We start from the raw sequence: 20216 nt of genomic DNA on the forward strand, positions 1-20216 counted from the left end.
CTAACCCACAGACAGGACTCACGATGCAAATGTCGGTCTCTGGTGTCAAAGGAGTCAAAATCCACCCCGACCACCTCCCTCAGACTCCGGTGCGGTACATAAATGTAGCGCTTCGTCCACTCCACAAAACATTGCTGGTCAACATAATCCAGGCGGCGATTACGTTTGACAACACAGCGTAATTAGGAAAACAATTTAGTAATATATAAATGTCATTTCTAGGAAACAGGGTTGTCATAAGAGTATTGATCCCTTTTCAGTCCTCAAGCAGGAGTTCATCGCAGTCAGTTCACCAGCTGTTTGTAACAAATAAAGACAGATTGCAAAAACAGTGCAGCAGATAAATATACAGGCGGAAAAGTCTGACCAGACGTTGTCAAGATGTCTTCCTCTAGACCAAAGTGTTGGACTGATGCACCAACATCACCATCCTTATTTCCTGCTGTTCTCAGACTAAAGAAAAGTCTTGACTGCAGACCCACTTTTTCTCTCTCCTCTGCAGTGTGTTTCTGCTGCTAACCGGCTCTGACTCTGCAGCAGCCATTCGTGGCCCCCGGGTGAAGAGTCTTAATGGAGGCTGACTGCGGCTGCTGTCAGAGAGCTGCAGTGATCTGATTCACACTAAAGGTTCCCTCCAGGCATCTGCTGCAGCTCCCTCCACAAACTCTTCACATCCAATCTGTTTCTTCACATAACAAACTGAAACTCTGCAGACTGAAGTTTCACCTCCTCACACAGTCTGCTGGTGAGTCTCACATCCAGAAAACACAAAGAAGACACACTACAGGAGACATGCTGTTTCAGGATTTCTGTTCAAACTGAGATGTTGTGTCTGGAGAACCCTTAGTTACAAAGCTGCAGAAATATTAACTTGTCAGCAGAAACAGTCTAAAAAGTCATGACAACAAACAACCGTGAAACACAAGCAGGAAGCCAACCACTTCAGAGATGATACATAAAGTGCTTATAGGGTGCATAAATGCTGCTGAGTGGCATCAAACCTAATGTGACCCACTTCTGCTGCAGAGTTTTTTAATGGTGATTTAGTGACTTCAAAGCTAAAGTGATAAAAACTGAAAAGCATCGAGAGTGACTGAAAACAGGAAGTGGATGCAAGAGATATGAGTGTAACAAGACTGAAAGTCTACAGCAATGCTAGCAGCTCTGTGAGGCTGTACTGCCAAATGCTAACGTTCGCAGTGACAATGCGAACATGCTGATGTTACGCAGGTATAATGTTAACCATGTTCTTCATCGTAGTTTAGCATGTTAGCATCCTAACATTTGGTAGTTAGCACTAAACACAAAATGCAACTGAGGATGTTGGGAATGTCATTAGTTTTGCAGATATTTGGTCCTAAACCAAACTTTGACCTGATGGTGGCGCTAGAGGAAAAGTTAAGGAATAACAAAAATGATTACAATTCATCCAAAGGGGGATATGAGTGTCTACTCAGGTATTTAGTCATGATCCGAAGTACTGGTTAAACTACATGAACATTTTTGACCTGATGATGCTGTTAGATGAAAAGTTCAGGGATCACAAAAGTTTTTACAATATTGAACCTTTGAACCCAATTTCAGGGCAATCTATCCAATAGTTGTTGAAATATTTCATGCTGTCATGGTGACGCTAGAGGCAAAGTCTGGAGTTCACTAAAGTCAGTATCTTCCTCTAAAGCTCAGTAATCAACATGTTGTATTTCGTTTGTTAAATTGATGCAAAAACCAAAGCGTAAAAATTACAATTTTATGGAGGGTTATGTGCTGGGCTCTCTTGACTGATACCAGTAACCTCCTGGAGTCTCCGCCGGTTGCCTGGCAACTGCTCAGAGGCAAAAAATAGTTCCGCACATAACCCACAGTAAAACGGCGAATTGTACCATGCAAGATGCAGTCACGAAACTGTACAGGTGTGGTTGAGATCAAAATCAAGCCCAAGTTCAAAGATGAGTGTGGTCCGACCTTGACGGGCATTGCATCCGGGACTGCAGTTCCTCGAATGGCCACTTGAGGCTGGCTCCAAAAGCGAGTCAGTCCCCATAGAGCCCCATGTTAAAATACCCAGCTTCACAGCAGAAATAAACATGTTGACAACCTGGTACAAAAAACGATTTTGGTCTCTATAGTTAATGTGTCCTGTCATGACAACTGTACATATAACTCACCCGTTTAAATTATATTAAGGCTTAAAGTTATGCATAATTAAGGACGTGGCCGCTTTGAGTGACAGGTGGGTGCCCTCTCAGGTGTCTTGCCGCTAGGTGGTTCAGCAACTCTTTGCTCATTTTTGGATTAGCCGGAGTCAGGCACTGCCAAGATGGCGACGGCCGTTGCCGCCCACTTTGAGCTTCACAACGGCTCTTCAGAAACCTATGGGTGACTTCACGGACACTACGTCCATGTTCTATACAATCTATGGTGTGATCCCACCGCAAGATGGTCTCTAGTTTAAACCTACGCTTCTGTTTGTGTGCGGATTAAGCAACAAGATCAAACATGTTGATCAATGAGCTTTAGTGTTGCTCGTAGGTGAACTGGCTCTGACCTCAAACCTCAAACAAACACCACCATCAGCGATTAACCACAGCCTCTGACAGCAGCATCAGACGAGAACATGGATGTGTGCTTAACGTCTCTGAGAGAGTTCAGGGTGAAAGGTTAAAGATAATTATGAGGAGAAATCTGAATGGGGAAAGGATCTGAGAGTCCCTCCGCCCAATTATCACCGTGAAAGAGCCTTTTGACAAGCCGTTTGAGTCAGCATCCATAATGTATCTGCTCTGACAGAAAACAGAAGCTGGAATCGTTTGACAGATCGCAGCCCGGCTGTTGTTGCTGGGAGCATATTTCTAATTGTGTTCCCCCTGACAGTACTGGGTGAAATATGGGGGGGTTCCCTCAGTGAAGAATCCGTTTGGGCAGCGGGGCGTTCAGTCACAGCCGGTGACCTAGAAACGTTGCTGCAATCCCCAACAAAGGAGAAGAACCAGGACAATAAAGCTCTTATTCCCCCCGGACGACGGTTTCCGTCTGACAGAGCAGATTACACAGGCAGGAGGACGACCGGGCCGAGCCAAGCTGGGCCGGGCTGGACCAGGCTGGACCAGGCTGCCAGAGCACAGAGGGCGATAGCTCCACCAGGAAGAGGCTGTGGCTCAGTGAGGAATCAGCTGTTGGGGTGTGTTCATACTCAACAGTTTATTTTCTTACTGCTGTTCTGATTCCCCCCCCCCCCGACTTCTCCTGTTTTGCCACCATGAGCCTATAAACTCTGTGAGCACACTTTGGCTTATCTGGAAAGCTAATGGCTGGATTTCTATCAAATTTGAATCGTGGTGTTTTTGGTAACACCCTGACCTTTCCTCTATGCCACCATCAGACCAGAACTTTACACACAATTATGTTTCTCCTCTCCTGGACTGGGTTGCTCCAGTTTTGCGAGTGAAGTTCTTCCTAATTTCTTAGTAACTAATAGCTAGTTTCAAACTACTGATTTACTAATTTGCGTGACCAGGGGCGTAGGACTGGGGGGGGGGACTGAGTATACAGGGCCATCATGTCAGGAGGGCCCACAAAGATACTTGAATGAATAGCCGTGGATGCGGGTAGGGGCCAATAGAGAATGCCTATGTACAGGGTCCAGAATTTTGTGCTACACCCCTGGGCGTGACAACTGATGGGACCAAGTTGAACAGGGTCTGTTCCAGTCTGGGTCAGTTGGTGTTGACAGATAAAATCATATAGTGCTTCATATGTAAAAATTCAAATCTCAAGTCTTCAGATCTCATAAAGACTTTTAAAAACATGTTTGATGTTTATGACTCACATGGCTAGCGCAGAGGGAAACGTAGCCGTAAATAAACAGCTCCACCTGAAGGTAGCTTTGTTTTACAAAGTTCACTCACCTCCAGTTCCCTCTGTAGGCTATACATGCTGTATCTCACCCAAACTCTGTGCTTTTTACCTCCTTTTTTGGCCTCTTCAGTGCAAATTGCACTGCATGTAAACAGTGCAGGGTCATCTACCGCCAAAGCTCCAGTCGTTCGGTGTGTCGTCTAGTGTATTTGCAATTTTTGGGGGCAGTCAGAACTAGCTAAGCTGGTTGCACAACACAGCAGCTCTTCGGCAGGCCACACTGACTGTTGTATCCTTTCAGCTACAGGACGTTCTGTCAGGCCTGCAGGTCACAGCAGAAACCAGGAAGAGATCCGAGACATGAAATATTCATACAGAGCACAACAGGCCGGCTGTTCATCAGAGCAGCTCCGTCACTCAGATACTGGATTCTTCTGAAAGACCAGCTGATGCTGACGGGTCCTGAATATGGATGAGAGGACGTGAAATGATGTGTTGTGACAAAATCTCCCTGTGCTCTGGAATTCAGTCATTCACACAACTCAACAACGAGTGTGTGTTTCAGCACTGAGCTCTGCACATTCCAGACACTACAGAATGTGTTTGATTTTATAACAACACTGTATTTACTCGAATGAAATTATACTTAGTGCTGGTAGGCGGATATTTTTACCTCCAGACAGAGCCAGGCTTTATGGAGTCTTCATGCTAAGCAAAGCTAACCAGCTGCTGGCTGTAGCCATATAATTCCCGTACAAACACGAGAGTGGCATCAATCTTCTCATCTGACTCTTGGCAAGAAAGCGAATAAGCGTATTTCCCAAAGTGTCGAAGTATTTCAGCAGGTCTTTTCTTCAAGAAATAAGCGACTTTTATAAACTCAACACAGATAACTAAACTCAAATAACTCTTTCAAAAGTATTTATTGTTCCTGTAATTAGTACCAAATTATATCGTTGTGTCCACGCAACCTCTTAGAAAATTAGAAATGCAGTTATTTGACCTGTAAAATAGCGTTACCCAATTAATTTAGTTTTCTGGTGAGTATTGAGTATCACAGCCTCAGTGGCTGTAGACTCGTAACTCCAAATACTTTCACAAAATCAGCCTCCGATTTGAAGCGCTGACATATTTGGCAGGTTTTTAGAAACCGGGCTTTGATGAAATTAGAATAATCACATCCGCTGTGTTGGCGCAGAGCTCAGTGCGCAGGAGTTGTGTGTCTCTCAGATCTTTGTTGTGTGAATCAGAAACAGCAGTAGAGACGCGACGATCACAGCCGGCCGCTGGAGGAGGAAAATGTTTCTTGACAGCAGAACTGAAAACAGAAGAAAATCCTTCTGCCTCGAGGACAGACACAAACAGACACACAGTCAGCGTGCTCAGTGACACACTGAGTTACACAGCAGCCCACATGAACACAGCATCATATTCTGCTCCAACTGAATGTACTCTGTAGATTCGTTTTTTTACATTTTTCGGTATTTTAGCTCATGCTGTGATCCAGAGTCTCTTCAGTGTTGCATCAGTTACTGGCTGCTCTGCAAAGTGCTTTTCTTGCATTTTGGCCAGAGTAATCTTCAATCAGACATAACACCTTTTTGTTAAAGTGTTTTATCACAAATTAGGCTACCTCAAATAAAAAACAGATACTCTACTGAGAATATCTGCTGTTTGGAGCCACTTTGAAAAATGTTCTAGTTTCCAAAAGACTCAACTCACCAGAAAACAGGAAGAATTGAGTTTACTTCTCATTATTGGCCAGTTTCAGAGAAGGAGGAGGGATTTGTATGCACCCTGACAGGAAGGTGTGTTACTCAAGAGACACTGGAATACTACAGTAGACCTCCACATGTTGCATATTTTGAACTGTGGTTAGTGGTAGTTTTTATCAGTTGTGTTGATTTGTGTGTCTCTTAATTAGTATTCTCTTTGGTAATAGACTTCCTGTCTTCTGTGTGTTAAATGTCTGTGATTCGTTCAGTCAACACATCATAAAACCAGTGAGACTGCAGAGTGCAGGGACAGAGCTCTGACTCCCCCTGCAGGACAACAACCTGCAGTGCGGCTCAGACTGTTTCTACTGCAGCACAACTCAACTCTGTACCAGGGTATCTGCAGGTCTTAAAGTCTTAAAATTGAATGTCATTGGATGTAGTTTCCTAAAAAAAAAAAAAAAAAAAAAAAGGTAAAAGGCCTTAGAAGGTATTAAAAATGATTTACTTTAATTAACTAAAGTCTTAAATATTTTCTCAGTGGACTGTGCACCAGCAGACCTGTTGCAAACACTGTCACTACTGCAGCTACTGTAGCTAGGAAGAAAAAACTTAAATTTAAAAATGTAGCAAAAACTAAAATTCGCATCGGGTGGTTCTTAGCCTCCACGTCATTCATTACAATCATCTAGTCATCATACAATGTATAACTTGTTTTTTGACTTTATTTTTATCGGACTGAAAAATATCCTATGTACTGAAACAAAGACGCCTTCTCCAAACCTCATTAATGCTGCCACACAACTGTCATAAGCTGCCTGAAGTCTGAACTTGAGTTGCTGTTATTACAGTAATGTAACTAGATCAACTATTCACCTGCAGTTGTTTCTTGCAGTTGTTTTTCATGCTAAAATGGCAGTTTACCGCTCAGCTGTGTGGCAAAATATTTATATTTATATAATTTAGGCAGAGTACAAAATCTCCAAACGTTCCCTATGCAGACTTAGCTGTCAGACACACAAACAGGCCCGCACACACTGCTTTACTAGTGTGTGTGTTAAAACTAAATGCACTTTGTCACATTACGGGGACGATGTGCGTTGTACAAACTACATTGTAATGGGTTTTTATTATCTTCATTAGTGTTATGATTAAATATTTCTACTCAAATACTACATGTTTTTAACAACTATTTTCTTGTTCCTGTACAGTTAATGTATATTTTGTTTATACTTGGCCTACTATTTTGAAAGATTAAAAACAATGTTTATATTGTTAGTTAATTATTATTCATTTGAATGGACAATGGGAAAAGGGAATTAGATATTCCTACTGAATTGCTTAAAAATGTTTGTTATTTGGATATTCTATGAAATGTTCATATTTTCTGGTTCTTTTTTGAATTAAATGTTCAAATAGTTTCTATTGTTTGCTTAATTTCTGTAACTATAGCCTTTTAACAAATGCACAACATGACTTTAATCACAAATCACCTAGATCCAAGGTTTTCTGCCCCAAATTCTTCAAAATAAGACTGTGTAGTCCCTCATTCGTCCAGGAGTGTTCCATCGTAGAAAAGGTTTCAGTCGAAGTCATCTGGACACTGTTTTCAGAATCAAGACGTTTCGGCTCCCATCCGGGGGACCCGAATTCTCCCAATTGAGAATGACTTCCGGATGGGAGCCGAAACGTCTTGATTCTGAAAACAGTGTCCAGATGACTACGACTGAAACCTTTTCTACCACAAATCACCTAATTTTAGAAAACATTTGTGTACATCAAAACATATTTATTTGTAGCTGAGACCTTAACCTTTCAGTTTCCCTGGTTTCTTTCTGTATGACTCACCCAACAAATGTTTCTTCATTTGTGAATCCTCAGAAACCAGATGTTGTGTTGTGTAATATTTCAGTGTGAGGCAAATGTTCAGAGACACAAAGACAGACTCATCATCCAGACAACATGAAGGCTCCGTCTATTTCTCTGCTCCTCGGTGAGTCAAACACCCCTGATTCAGCCTCTTTACATCGGCTCCCTGTTTGTTTTAGGGTTGATTTTAAGATCTTGTTGATTACTTTTAAGGCTCCAGACTAAATTTTAGACCTTTTAATCCCTTATGAACCTTTATGTAGTTTGAGATCTTCGGGTAAGGGTCTCCTGTCTGTTCCTGAGTCCAGGATGAAAACTAAGGGGGACAGAGCTTTTGCTATCAGGGCCCCGAGGCTCTGGAACAACCTGCCCGAAGAAATGAGGTTGTCTGAGTCAGTGTCTTCGTTTAAGTCTCTTCTCAAAATGCGTTTGTGTCGGAAAGCATTTCCTCTTCTGAGCTGTCTGTTTATTTTATTGTTTTTATGTATTTTATCATTCGCTGTGGCATTTCATTTCTCTCTCTGTGAAACACTATGTACTTTGTTTCGATAAGTGCTCTATAAATAATGTTTATTATTATTATTACACATACGAACCTTTCACATTTAGTCTGGTGTTTTTTCAGAAAAGATTCTCAGCAGAAAAAATGGAATCACTTGAATGTTGTCTCCTGCGTATTTGTGAAAGCAGCAGGAAGTCCACATTCTGCCCGTATTGCTCTTTTCTCCTTCCTGCTGCTTCTTTGTGTAGCTTCATGTGGTTCCCTTTTCTGTCACGATATACTGAAATTTCCCCAGTTCCATCACCTAGTGCAGCGATGAAGGCCACAGGCTGGAAGGTCTGGACTGATCTCAGATCCTTTGTCTCCTACATTGTCCTCTGAACTGCTGTAATCATGCTCACATTTATTAACCCTGTCCTCCTGTTGCAGGACTGCCTGTGCTGCTGTTTGGACTGGTGGTGTCTGCGGGTGAGCTGAAGACACTTCAATAATGTTAATAAAAATTTCTGTCTGTCTGTCTGTCTGTCTGTGTTTCCGTCTGTTTAGTTTATTTTAGTTTCGACACTGACACAAGAAGGAGGACATTAAATCACACACACCTACAAAAATAGCAACAATTAACTTTGTCTGTCTGTCGTTTTGTCCTCCAGTCTTTCTGAATGTCAGTCAAAACCGTCAGCTGTTCTTTAGAAGAGACTCTGTCTCTCTGAGCTGTGTTGAAGATGGACAGACAGTGGATGGATGGACAGTGAAGAGGACTGCAGGGGGACAGACACAGACGTGTGGTGGAGGTCAACAAGACTTTGGGAGAATTAATGGCACGTCCTGCATCATCCCGACTCTCTTCCCGACAGACACTGGAGTTTACTGGTGTGAAACCAGAGCTGGACAGAGGAGTGCCCAGGTCAACATCAGCGTATCAGGTACAGAAACGAACCTGTTCATCCTGCCTGGTGTCTGTCCCCGTGTTTGTATTGGTCTGACTGGACTAACTCTTTCTGTATAAATGGGTTTCAGAGCAACATCATCAGTGAGATGCATGCACATACAGAGGTAGAAAACAAACCGGAATGGCCGAGAGTTTATGAGGAAATCAACATGGGTTGTTTTTCTACATTAAAATGCAGGAATCGCAAAAGTAGTAGGCGGAAAATGTTCAGCTCAGAGTGCAGAATTAGCGATTAGTTTCAGCAGTCTGGTCAGAGCCCTGGTTTTCCACTGAAACTGCAGGAAGAAATGCCAGCTGTAAGGTACTCATACTGTCATACTGTGTATTTAATATTCAAACATTTGACAGAATCTGTGATCAATGATGACACACGTCATGTCTCATTACCTGCAAGAGCTAACTTTGTGTAGTCTGGCATGTTGGAAATGCAAGGATGAATGCCACATACGCATTTACCTCTAAACAGTAATTCTACTGGTTTCGAGGAAGTTGCTCTATTTCTAAATATGGAAAATGTCCATAATTAAGCCATCATGACATTGTGTCAATGTGTTTTCTATCCCCCTGCTGCGTACACATCCTCAGTTGTTTGTAAATGGGGAACCTGTCTATATATTTCTTGTCTAAATTTCCTAACTCTGTATATGGCTCTGGTCTAATTTGATTAACTGGTCTGTGTTTTCTTGTTCAGATCGTTCTGTGATCCTGGAGTTGCCCAAACTTCCTGTGATTGCAGGAAGTGATGTCACTCTGCACTGTAAAACCAGAGATAGTGCCACACAAACAGTGTATTTCTTCAGGAATGGGAGCTTCCTTGGAACTGGATTCACAGGAGAGTTTACCATCAGTGATGTCCAGCGGTCTCATGAAGGTCTCTACTCGTGTTCTACCGGTCTGTTTTCAGAATCAACGAAGAGCTGGCTGAGTGTCAGAGGTCAGGACACTGATATTCACTTTCTGTTTGTATTATGACAGTTTTTATATATGTCTTATTACAACCCTCACACGTCAATATGTACACGTAAAGAGTTGTTGCTGTGTGTAACACCATTCTGGCTGTGAAGTGATGAAAAATAACACGGCCCAGTTCTGTGTAAAAAATGACTTCTAAAGTTCAGCTCAAGATAATAACTCTCATAAGTCAAGCTTATTATTGTAAGACTGCTTCTTCTTCTTATTATTATCAATATTTGTAATGGCCAGTCATCAAATGCCTCTAAAAGCACTGGATGCTCACTGAACTCTTCCTGCTTTTTGTTGGTTTACATGTTAACCAGCAACAGTGAACACACCAGCTGTGCACCATGCACAAGTGATCGCTCACAGGTCTACCACACAGGGGAAAACACAGTCTGTTTAAATTCCAGCATCACCGATGTACATGCTAAATATAAACCCGTGTGTTACTGCGCTTGATGAACACATCTGGTCGGGTGTTTTTCAATGTACAGCAACAGGCTGGAGGATGATGCGAGTTTCACTCTCTTAGTTGTCTTTTGAAAACTGGGCCTGTTGATTTGTCACTAAACTGTCGCAGTGAACTGACCAGGTTATTGTTGGTAAAAACACACCTCTGTGCACCAGAGTGTGCATTGTCTGTGGTCCTTACCACCCTGTGTCCTGTGTGTGTTCTATGTTTTACTTAACATCTAACATGTAGCTGCTGGTCAAAGAGTTAATACAGAGAAATACTTAGTGTTTCATTGTTTTTACAAAACATGCTCATACACAGACTGTGTGTCAGATGTGTGCATATTTGGATACAAATAGGAGCTAGTACGGGCACAGATCAGCAACACTGACCATGAGCTATTAGTGCTTTATTTTAATGTGTGTGTGTGTTTGTTTTAGGGTTCCACCTACCCCCCCAACCTGTTTGGTCCCCCCAAATGTCTGACTGAAGATTTCGCCCTTGATCATGATCATAAAATAATGATTTGATTAGCACTGCTGGAAGCAGCTTGGGAATGACTGCCGGTTAACATGTAGTACTTGTGAGTCGCAACTAAATCACTGTTTTATACTTGTTCCGTTGTCTGACAACAAAAACAGAAAAACGTGTAAATGAGAACAACTAAGTGGATCTCGTCCGGAAAAACACAAAACGAGTCAGAGTTCTTCCAAAGTAGGAAGGAATAGAAACAGAAAGAGGGAATTTCACACTGAAAAGACTGTGACTTCGGAAGATATCCTCTCAATTTGGCTATTTCGGCCTGCCGAAGCCTCATATTATACTCCTATAAACATCTGAATATATTTTTGCACAGAATGAATGCAAGGGCTGTAAAGGCTCCTGGTTTCTATTCCAGATCCACATCCAGATTCTGCTCTGTCTGTGGTCAGGCTGCTCTGCCATCTAGTGGTCATCTGTCCGTACTGCATTTCTACCATCCTGATGGTGTCTATCTACTGCAGCAAGAGGACAGGTAAAACCACACACAAACACACACACACACTGTGCATTCAGTTCCACATTTACACGCTGTCTTCCTTCAGTGCGCCTCTGAATGACCAAATGTGTGATGTAAAAGAACTGAATCCCTCTGGTCCTCTGCTAAGTAACAAGAGATCAGCTGAAGATAAAATCCAACGGCCCTCACAGCCAATGAAAGAAGAGTTGACATCATTAGAATTATTATGCTTTATAATGCAAATTTGAATTTTATCTTTTCAAGTTAAAAGTCAACTTAGTTTTGTTGGCACTTTTTCCTTTTTTCCCCCATGAAGCTAGGCTTGAAAGGGAGACAAAGGGAGGCTGTTGCTGTCCTGCTTCAAATAAAGTGGAACCAAATGTCACTCTGTTTGGCAGCCATCTTTAATCTCTTTCATTTTTGGGGAAGAAAATGCCCCGAAGCAACATTTTGGTGGAACTGAATACACCCACACAGAAATGTTCAAATCCCTAACTCCATCCATGCTTCTTAACTCCGTCCACAGGAAACAAACCAGCCATTTTCATGGAGATGGACCCCAGTGTTAAAGGTGGTCAGGGACTGTATGATGTCACTGCTGATGTCATCACTGAGCAAGCTTTCTGAACTGAAGAGGCGGCACATGCTGTTTGTGTGCATGTGTGTGTGTGTTGGTTGAAGCTGCACAATTTCGATTATTTCTTTCATTTCAGACACTTTAGCCACATGAACTGCTAAAGTGTCAACAGGCTTATGCTTTGCTTCTGCTGTCAGTCCTTCACATCACTCTGCTTTGAGCTAAATGCTAACATCAGCATGCTAACATGCTCGTTTAGCAGTTATACTGTTCACCATGTTTACCATCTTAGTTTAGTGTGTTAGCATGCTAACATTTGCTAATTGACACTAAACAGAAAGTACAGCTGAGGCTGATGGGAATGTCATAAGTAAGCATTAGATGAAACGTCAGGAGATCCTGAGAGTTATTACAATTACAAAAGTATCAACCTCATGGTGGCGCTAGAGAAAAAGTCAGATGACCAAAGTCATTAGGATTCATCCGTTGGGGATTATGAATGTCTGTACCAAACTGCTGAAAGCTCCAGAAGAAGCTAGTAAGTGGTCCTGAGAATTGTTTTGTAGAAAAGCTGTATGTAGTTATGTTTAATGGAAATTTGCCAATTTGTTTGTTTTATGTTAAAGGGCTAAAATCTCATGTTAAGACCTTAATAATAATAATAATAATAATAATAATAATATTGATAATAATGATACATTTTAAACCTTTTTTAGTTTACATTGTATTCATGCATATTCCGAAAGAAAGTTGTGTGAATAAGATAATTTGAATAATAATTTGGCTAAACTGAATTAAAAATATCTAAACGCAGGTAAAAACAGTCAGAAATAAAAGAAAGAACATGCTGAAAAACAGTGGAATTGTCCTTTAACCGTCTGCAACCACACGTCCTGTATCACAGGTATCAGGTTTGTGCCATTGATTGATATTTACATCATGACATACTTCAGACAGAGCAGTATCATCGCCAGCAGGAGGGGGCCGGGCCTGTCAGCACCTTGATTCCTCGTGGTGATGATGGCCTCATGGATGACGTTGAGCGTCAGGACCGATCTGCACGGCTCCTCGCTGTAGCACATGCAGTCAAAGCTGCGGTCGAACCAGTTGACGTCTTCCTGTGAGAGGCCGCCACTCACGGTCAGCAGGCCGCCGCGGCGCTGCTGCTGGATCCGGTAACGCCGCGAGTCGAGGTGGAGGAAGACGTCGTCGTCCCAGTGCTTCCTCACACAGCGACCTCGGCCCTGGCAGAGGGCCTGGCTGCAGAGTTGCGTTGCTGTGGAGACGTTCAGGATGTACGGGTTCATGACCTGCTCCAAGTGGCGTCGAGCATCAAAGCAGGAGTCCTACAGGATTTGGGGATATTAAGTCAGTTAGTGGCTGATAAGTAAAGTTGCAAACAGAAGAATAAGTTTAAAAACCTTCCCAGAAAACCCCAGAATGATGTCAGTTTCTACCTCTGTGTCTGTGACATTCATGTCTCCCCAGGAAACGACGCCAGCAGCGCCGAGAGCAGCAGCTTCTCCGATGGTGTTCACCAGATCGGACTGCAAACAAAATGAAGGAGAGCCCTCGTGTGGATTGATAAACAGCAACACTCCTCATTAAGGTTCAACACTAAAATAAGATTATATTTAAAATATATATGAACAACATATGAAAACTGTTAACTTTCAAGATGGCGAATTTTTTTCACTAAAAAATACCCACTTTTTGAAACAATAGTGCCTCCATTTCCTGATACCAGTTGATCTTAAGATCTTAAGAGTGTTTTCTAAGAACGTTTCCATGAACTCTCATACATTTTTACATTCATTTCCCAACATTGTACTTCAGAGCGAGTGCACGCACACTGCATTAAGCGCCTCTTAACGTTGGTTGTCTGTGGTGCTGAAGAGAACACTGAATACATAAATCGTCAGGAGGTGCGTCTTAAGTTACAATACATTTTGGGAAACACCTCTTAAACTTAAGAGGGGTTGTAAGGTGGATTTTACAATTGTCTTAGCCGAGATGCTTTTGGGAAACGGAGCCCAGAAAAGCTTTTATTGATTTTCATGCATTTTAATGTCTCCGCAATTTCAGAAAGTAGTTTGTTTGTTCTGGTGCAGGAAGATTCTGGAGTCCTAATACACCATCATGATTTCAAGTGGCAACCGTCGACCAACAAAAAATACTTTCAGATTAAAGTACTTGATAATGCGTGATGATTGTGTCCTGATTTTAAACAATAATAGATGGCGGGAAGGTGAAAAATTACACAACGTAAAGTGTGAAGAGTGAGAGTATTATTTTCTCTGAGACACCTCAGAGTGAATTATCAGGCTTACAGTATACCGTGGTCAATCAGAAACAAGTACTTTCTATTGCAGTGGTATAAGTAACTAATAATCCACTGAATAAAGGTCGCCTTTTTTAGCAATCACAGGTGTGTCTCACCTCTGACATGTAGTCATTGGCGCTGTCCTTGTACACGGGTCGGATGTAGGCGTAGACTGGGATGGAGTAGGAGCTGTTGGGGAGCACTGACACCCTCATGGCCTCCTGGATGCGATGCCGGACGAACAGCCGGCCCTGCTGGGAGTCTCTGAGCGCCAGCTCCAGGTAGATGGATGGAAAGAGCGCTGTTGACTCTCTCCAGAGCCAAATCAGTTCATTGTTCCTGTCCTTCTCGATGGCGGGACACTCTCCAGTGAAGCCCGTCATGTTTTGGTTGTAGTTGTAGTTGTAGCAGTCGGGGTACAGGTAGTAACCCCAGAGTTTGTTGGGCCTCAGCCTCTTCCCGATGTGGATGGATCGGAGGAAGTACCTCTTTGCTGCGCGTTCGAAAACGATCTTCGCCTGGTCCTCTGCCTCGTCGTCGGCCAACGATGCGTTCTTCTTCTTTACCATTTCAATGGAAATCTGTCGGTAAATGTCTTTGCTGCCCCAGTTTCGGACCCACTGCGGCCTCCACTCCTCAAAGTCAAGCACAGCGAGGCCCGGCTGGTCGCCAGGGATGTAGTACTCGATGTCATCCTCAGCCAGTTCGTGGTGCTCCTGCATGTCTATGAGCTGAGGCAGGCCCTCGTCGTACATCTCGCCGGTGTCTTCGTCCACGTAGGGGAAGATGCCGAAGCGGTCGATGTAGAATATGGAGATGCTCTGGTTGGTTGCCGTCTTCAGCGTGCTGCTGATGAAATGGAAGTAGGAGAGGTCGAGTGGCATGCCGAAGCGAATGTCGCACAGCTCAGTTGGGGCGTTCCACATGAACAAGAAAGGGTGGCCGGGCTGGATAGGAGGATCCGTCCTCAGTAAGGCCTGGCCAGAGCTCAGCAGGGCCACCATGGTGATGAAGATGGAGAAAAAATGCTGTTTGTCATCAAGCAGTTTGACTTGGTTCATTTTGAGACAGTAATCTCATCTGTGAGGAAGAAGAAACGTAAGTCAGAAAAATAAGGAGGTCAGAATGAGTTTCTGCAGCTCTAAATAAATCTAGCTTTGCTTGTGAGTAAATTGTATCCTAATTCAAGATATGGTTCTCACTCTACTTTTATGCTTTTGGTCCATAAATGTTCTACCCAAAAGGGACAACAATAAAACAACAACAAACAAATCTTCAAAGGTTTAAACGTATTAAACACATTTTTTGACATCTGACAAATCCAGCAGTTTGCAGACAGGAGCAGATTTGATATAAGACGCGTTTCCTTCTGCCTTACATAATGTGTTGATTAACTAAGGACTAAGGAACCAAACATGAATTTTGCGGAAATGTGTCTAAAAAGTTGCAGCAGACATGTCAAATATTTCCATCTGATTGAATGGTGCAGCCCTAAAAAACATGGAGACTTGGGTAAATATTTCACTCAGTGGAAACACTGAGTTTCAGTGAAGAGCTGAATCAAGATGATATACTATATATAATACAAGATGACACAACATATATAACATAAAATTATTATTATTCATGCTAGCTGCATGGCTCTGGGGATGGCAATGTCAGTTTGTTAGTCCACCACTTTGGTCCAGACTGGCATATCTCAACAACTATTGGATGGATTGCCATGAAATTTGATGCAGAGTAGACATTCAGGTCCCCCTTCGGATGAATTGTTATCATTTTGGTTGTTCCTTAACTTTTCATCTAGCGCCATCATCAGGTCAAAATTTGAATTTGTCCAATACTTTGGTTTATCCGCTAGAACTGATGTAGACTCTTAGTCTTGTTCCAATCTAGTAGCAATCTTTTCAAATTTGCAGGATTTGATTGAATTAGCATTAGCTTTTAGGCTAATGATGTAGAGAGGACGATGACCTCACACCTACTCTACAGCTTACCTGGTTCAACACCAGGAAATGGAGCAATAAGCTGGTGAAGTCCCTCTTCAAAGTCTTAGCAAAGAAGTAAAGCAGCAGGCCCCAAAATGACTGATGTATTTTTACAAATTTAAATTTAAATGTTGCTTTCTGACATCATCACAGCAAGTAGAATTTGTTGCTGTTTTTAAAAAAAAACTCATATCAACCTCAGATTTCATAAGAAAAAGCGAACCCAAAGTGACTCTGAAAGACTTTCCTGTGAGATGTTGGAAATTCTATGTGTCTGAAGCCAATCACATCATACAGGGGAGTTTTGAAGATCAGAAAGACTGAAGGTTTTTAAAAGTTCAGTCAGTTATGGTTTAAAAATAGCAACAGTCACCATTTATCAGTAGGTTCAATTGCATGTAAGCCAGTAAAGGCCCAAACAGTAATTTGTTTTTGACAATGCAAATGATTCTCTTGAAAATAGATTAATAGTTTCAAAAATAAACATTCTAAGTGGATCCAAGTGTATTTCCTGCAGAATGTGAAGAACTGACAGGAAGTAAGCTTGGAACAGCTGTTACCTAGCAATAAAACAAAATGAAAGGTCCATATAATTTAAGAGATTGACTTGATGAAAAATCATCCATTTGTGTGTTTGTCAGCTGATCGTAATTGAAAATATCAGCCAGTTTTCCTGCTCTATTCACAAACATTACAGCTTTATATTGATCCCAACAATGTGTCCTTGATCATTGGTACCTTTCATTTTTTTAAGTGAACTTTTTAGGGTCTATATGCACGTGTGTTGGAGTTTGAGTCTTTTAGTTTGGTAGATCAGGGCATGTGTAGGACTTGTTATTAATCACAACACCTGGGAAAGACACTACAAGAGATGCAAGGAGAGTCTCTGTGGAGATGTTGAGTTGAGCTAGAGCAAAACAATCCTGCAATGGTAAACTGCTTGATTTGTTGTTGTGGACTGTGCAAGAATTTGTAGCTTTATCATCCATTTTTTTACTTGTCCTTGAAGTGAACAGCAGCCTGTTGCAGCAGCTGAATGCAAGTTTGATTGTTAGTTTGAGCGAAAGTAAACCCTAATGTTTGGCATATAACACGCTTATTTAACCACCACATATTTCTTTTTTTCAGCCCAGCAGATGAGAGAGACCTTCAGTTCAAGTTAAATCATGGAGTTTTTCATATGACAGCGGTGATACAGCACCACTTGCCTGACTTCAGGAAAGGTTTATGTGTTTTTAATATCCTGAAGACAAAGAGCTGACTCAGTAATGTATGAGGTATGAAACCTCAGCAGCTTCAGTTTGTATCTCTGATGTTCTCACTTCATAGCAGCAACAAACCAACCTGTTAAAATTAAGAAATGTCAACAACACTTTCCCCTCCATCACTGACTGAGACTGTGGACCTCTTATGCAAGGCAATTTACCTCCAGCTGCTCTGTTAGAGATTCTCTGTGGCCAAGGGCAGAAAACTTGTCTTCAGAAAAACTGAAGATTTGAAAACAAAAACAACCTCTGCTGTCTGAAAATGTTAGGATATCCAGCAGACATAGAGCAACATGAACATGTCATTATAGTGGTGTTTGTGTCCACCTGATGAACGTGGACTCTTTAGCTGCTAAATGTTCCACTTCCAGTCTCTAACCGTGTCTGCTGTTTGCTGCTGGGCAGATAGTGCACAGTGGATTATCAGAGCTTGTTTGCTGCAAATAGAGACTGCACCAGACCGGGGGTTATGTGTCAGAAATTTCCTGGTCAATATTAAACTTTTCCTTTAATATTAACACAACTACATGATTGCTTTTATTTTGCCTTTTACACTTATTATTATTAAATCTATGTTTTTGTACAGAAAGCACCTTGGTCAGCCTACAATGACTTGACTGAATGATCATATGTATGCCGTGATGCTGGTTTGGTAGCAAGCAGGGCATACAGATGATATATTGTCAGGCTGATATATTTTAAAAAGATATCCAAATTATAATAATAATAATAATAATAATAATATATTTTTTAAAATCTGATTTAGTATTTTTTTCTAATAATATTCCATTTTCCCCATCAGCCATTACATATGCTGATATTCATGTATCTATGGTACGTTTTTGGCATTTGTCTGATAATATCAATACTCAGGAAGGTTCAGTTAAAAACAAAAAGAGCAAACTGAAACCAGACACTTCACAAACGCTATAAAGACATTTCCTTCTATTTAGAGTTAGCTGTCTTCAGTCTCTCATAGCCATAGCTTTGGGCTTCTATAAATCTATAAAACTAACTAATGGACTAATCACTGTAAACACAGTACTTGCTGTTAAAAGCTTACTTTACACACTCTTCACAGTGTTAGCTTAAGTATCTTTACAAAGTCACAGGGCCTGATGTGAAACTACAGTATCTTTGTCTCGAGGCAGGTTACAGCCTGACATTTTTAGGATTTCTGTAAATTCAGAGTTAATAAATTAAATTACACTCCTATCGGTTTATTTTCAAAGTAGAAACAATGTCACTGCTGCTCGTAAACTCAATCCAAGTAGTGTTTGGGTTAAACTCTCAGAACAAAAATAAACCTTTGAACCTAAATGAGACAGTTAAATGAGATGTCAATAACTAAGCACCAACCTGCTCTCGGGTCCAACTTCCTGCTGTTCAAACTGCTCACTCGGTGAGTCATGAAATTATTACCTGTCATAAACACTAACCTCGCTCTCCTTTGGGAGTCGAAATAGCTCCTCCTTAAATAAGCTGTTGCAGGAGCTTCAATTACAGGAACACTTCGAAACGTGGAAACGTCAGAGCAGAAAGATTTGCAGGCCTGAGGTGTTCTGTTTTTTATTTGGACGTCCTGATGTGTTCCAGGCTGAGGACAAGCTCCCTCCTCCCTGCCTGGAGGAAGATATCTGAGGAAGCTCCAGGATGAGGACAATGTGTGGACACACTGCTGCTCATATCTGAGGCCTCTGTCCTGACACGCAAAAAATGCAGAGACAGTTTGAACTTGGTCATCTGTGGTTGGAAATGTGCTGAACTGAAGGAAATGGACTAAGTTTCATCATCAGAGTGATGAATCATACGACGAAGCTGCTCCAAGTTAAAACTCAGCATAATATCAATTAAATTTTCTATCTACATGCTTCCACTTGGCCAAATCATTCAACATCACAACATCTCTTTTCATTGCTATGCAGACGACACACAGATATACCTTCCCCTGAGACCTAGTGACCCAAAAAGCCTAGCTGCTGTTTTAGACTGCCTCAGTGATGTCAACTGTTGGATGGCACAAAATCTTCTTCAAATCAATAACTCAAAATCAGAAATCATATTGTTCAGTCCCCCAAATCCCATCAGTCTAATTGAGAATAGCCTTGGTCCCTTGTCTGCAAATGTGAAGCCCACTGGCAGAAATTTGGGGGGACTGTTTGATTCAGATCTAAGCTTTAAACCACAATCAAAAAAGTTGTCCAGTCCTGTTTCCTCCAAATAAGAACCATCTCCAGAATCAAACCAGTGCTCTTACACTCTGACCTGGAAAGAGTCATTCTCTAGACTTGACTACCGTAACTCCTTTCTGACATCAACCAAACGTCACTCTCTTGCCTCAAACTAGTTCAGAGTGCAGCAGCTAGGCTTCTCGTTGGTTTTAACAGATGACATCATATCACCCCAGTCCTGGCTTCTCTCCATTGCCTCCCTGTTCGTTTTAGAATTGATTTTAAAATTTTACTGATCACTTTTAAAGCACGTGTGGGTCTGGCCCCATCTACATAATGGAAATGTTGACCCCATATGAACCCACTCGCAGCCTTAGAGCCTCAGGTGGGGCCCTTCTGGCCGTTCCAAAGTCGAGGCTTGAATTTAAAGGTGACCGTGCCATCAGGGCATAATTATTAGTATTAGTATTATTACTATTATTATTATTATTATTATTATTATTATTTTCAGTCAACAAGGGTCTAACAAATGGAAGAGGTTTACCTCTAATTTTGCTGATTACAGTCTATGGGAGATGTACACAAAAT

General features: G+C 41.7%; 2 protein-coding genes across 5 annotated transcripts; one reads left to right on the plus strand and one right to left on the minus strand.

Annotated features, from left to right (window-relative positions):
* The first annotated feature begins 7449 nt into the window (after positions 1–7449).
* LOC122875246 lies at positions 7450–17980 on the plus strand. 2 transcript variants are annotated; one of them, XM_044194177.1, is made up of 6 exons: positions 7450–7566; positions 8374–8412; positions 8595–8867; positions 9585–9827; positions 11203–11319; positions 17321–17980. In XM_044194177.1, the coding sequence occupies exons 1-6, from the start codon at positions 7536–7538 to the stop codon at positions 17353–17355; spliced, it is 738 nt and encodes a 245-aa protein (XP_044050112.1). In that variant the 5' UTR covers positions 7450–7535; the 3' UTR covers positions 17356–17980. The 2 variants fall into 2 exon arrangements, with proteins under 2 accessions (XP_044050112.1, XP_044050111.1); XM_044194176.1 differs by lacking the exon at positions 17321–17980 and adding an exon at positions 11831–11965.
* LOC122875245 (hyaluronidase-5-like) lies at positions 11695–19035 on the minus strand. Of its 3 annotated transcripts, none has more exons than XM_044194175.1 (4): positions 18897–19035; positions 14321–15284; positions 13339–13428; positions 11695–13227 (listed from the first exon to the last, which is right to left on the minus strand). In XM_044194175.1, the coding sequence occupies exons 2-4, from the start codon at positions 15263–15265 to the stop codon at positions 12814–12816; spliced, it is 1449 nt and encodes a 482-aa protein (XP_044050110.1). In that variant the 5' UTR covers positions 15266–15284; positions 18897–19035; the 3' UTR covers positions 11695–12813. The 3 variants fall into 3 exon arrangements, with proteins under 3 accessions (XP_044050110.1, XP_044050107.1, XP_044050106.1); XM_044194172.1 differs by having other exon boundaries at positions 18817–18956; XM_044194171.1 differs by lacking the exon at positions 18897–19035 and adding an exon at positions 16202–16348.
* Positions 19036–20216: the final 1181 nt, after the last annotated feature.

Source organism: Siniperca chuatsi, linkage group LG4, assembly GCF_020085105.1.
Source record: "Siniperca chuatsi isolate FFG_IHB_CAS linkage group LG4, ASM2008510v1, whole genome shotgun sequence".
In the NCBI taxonomy this organism is placed as follows: Eukaryota; Metazoa; Chordata; class Actinopteri; order Centrarchiformes; family Sinipercidae; genus Siniperca; species Siniperca chuatsi.

Bases quoted from the DNA above. Each gene is read 5' to 3' on its own strand.
- LOC122875245 (XM_044194175.1), bottom strand. From the start codon at position 15,265: ATGAACCAAGTCAAACTGCTTGATGACAAACAGCATTTTTTCTCCATC. The intron at 13,429-14,320 runs GTGAGACACACC...TTTTGTTTGCAG, and splicing joins CCAATGACTACATGTCAGAG to TCCGATCTGGTGAACACCAT. The intron at 13,228-13,338 runs GTAGAAACTGAC...CAAATCCTGTAG, and splicing joins TGAATGTCACAGACACAGAG to GACTCCTGCTTTGATGCTCG.
- LOC122875246 (XM_044194176.1), top strand. From the start codon at position 7,536: ATGAAGGCTCCGTCTATTTCTCTGCTCCTCG. The intron at 8,413-8,594 runs GTGAGCTGAAGA...TTTGTCCTCCAG, and splicing joins TGGACTGGTGGTGTCTGCGG to TCTTTCTGAATGTCAGTCAA. The intron at 11,320-11,830 runs GTAAAACCACAC...CTCCGTCCACAG, and splicing joins CTACTGCAGCAAGAGGACAG to GAAACAAACCAGCCATTTTC.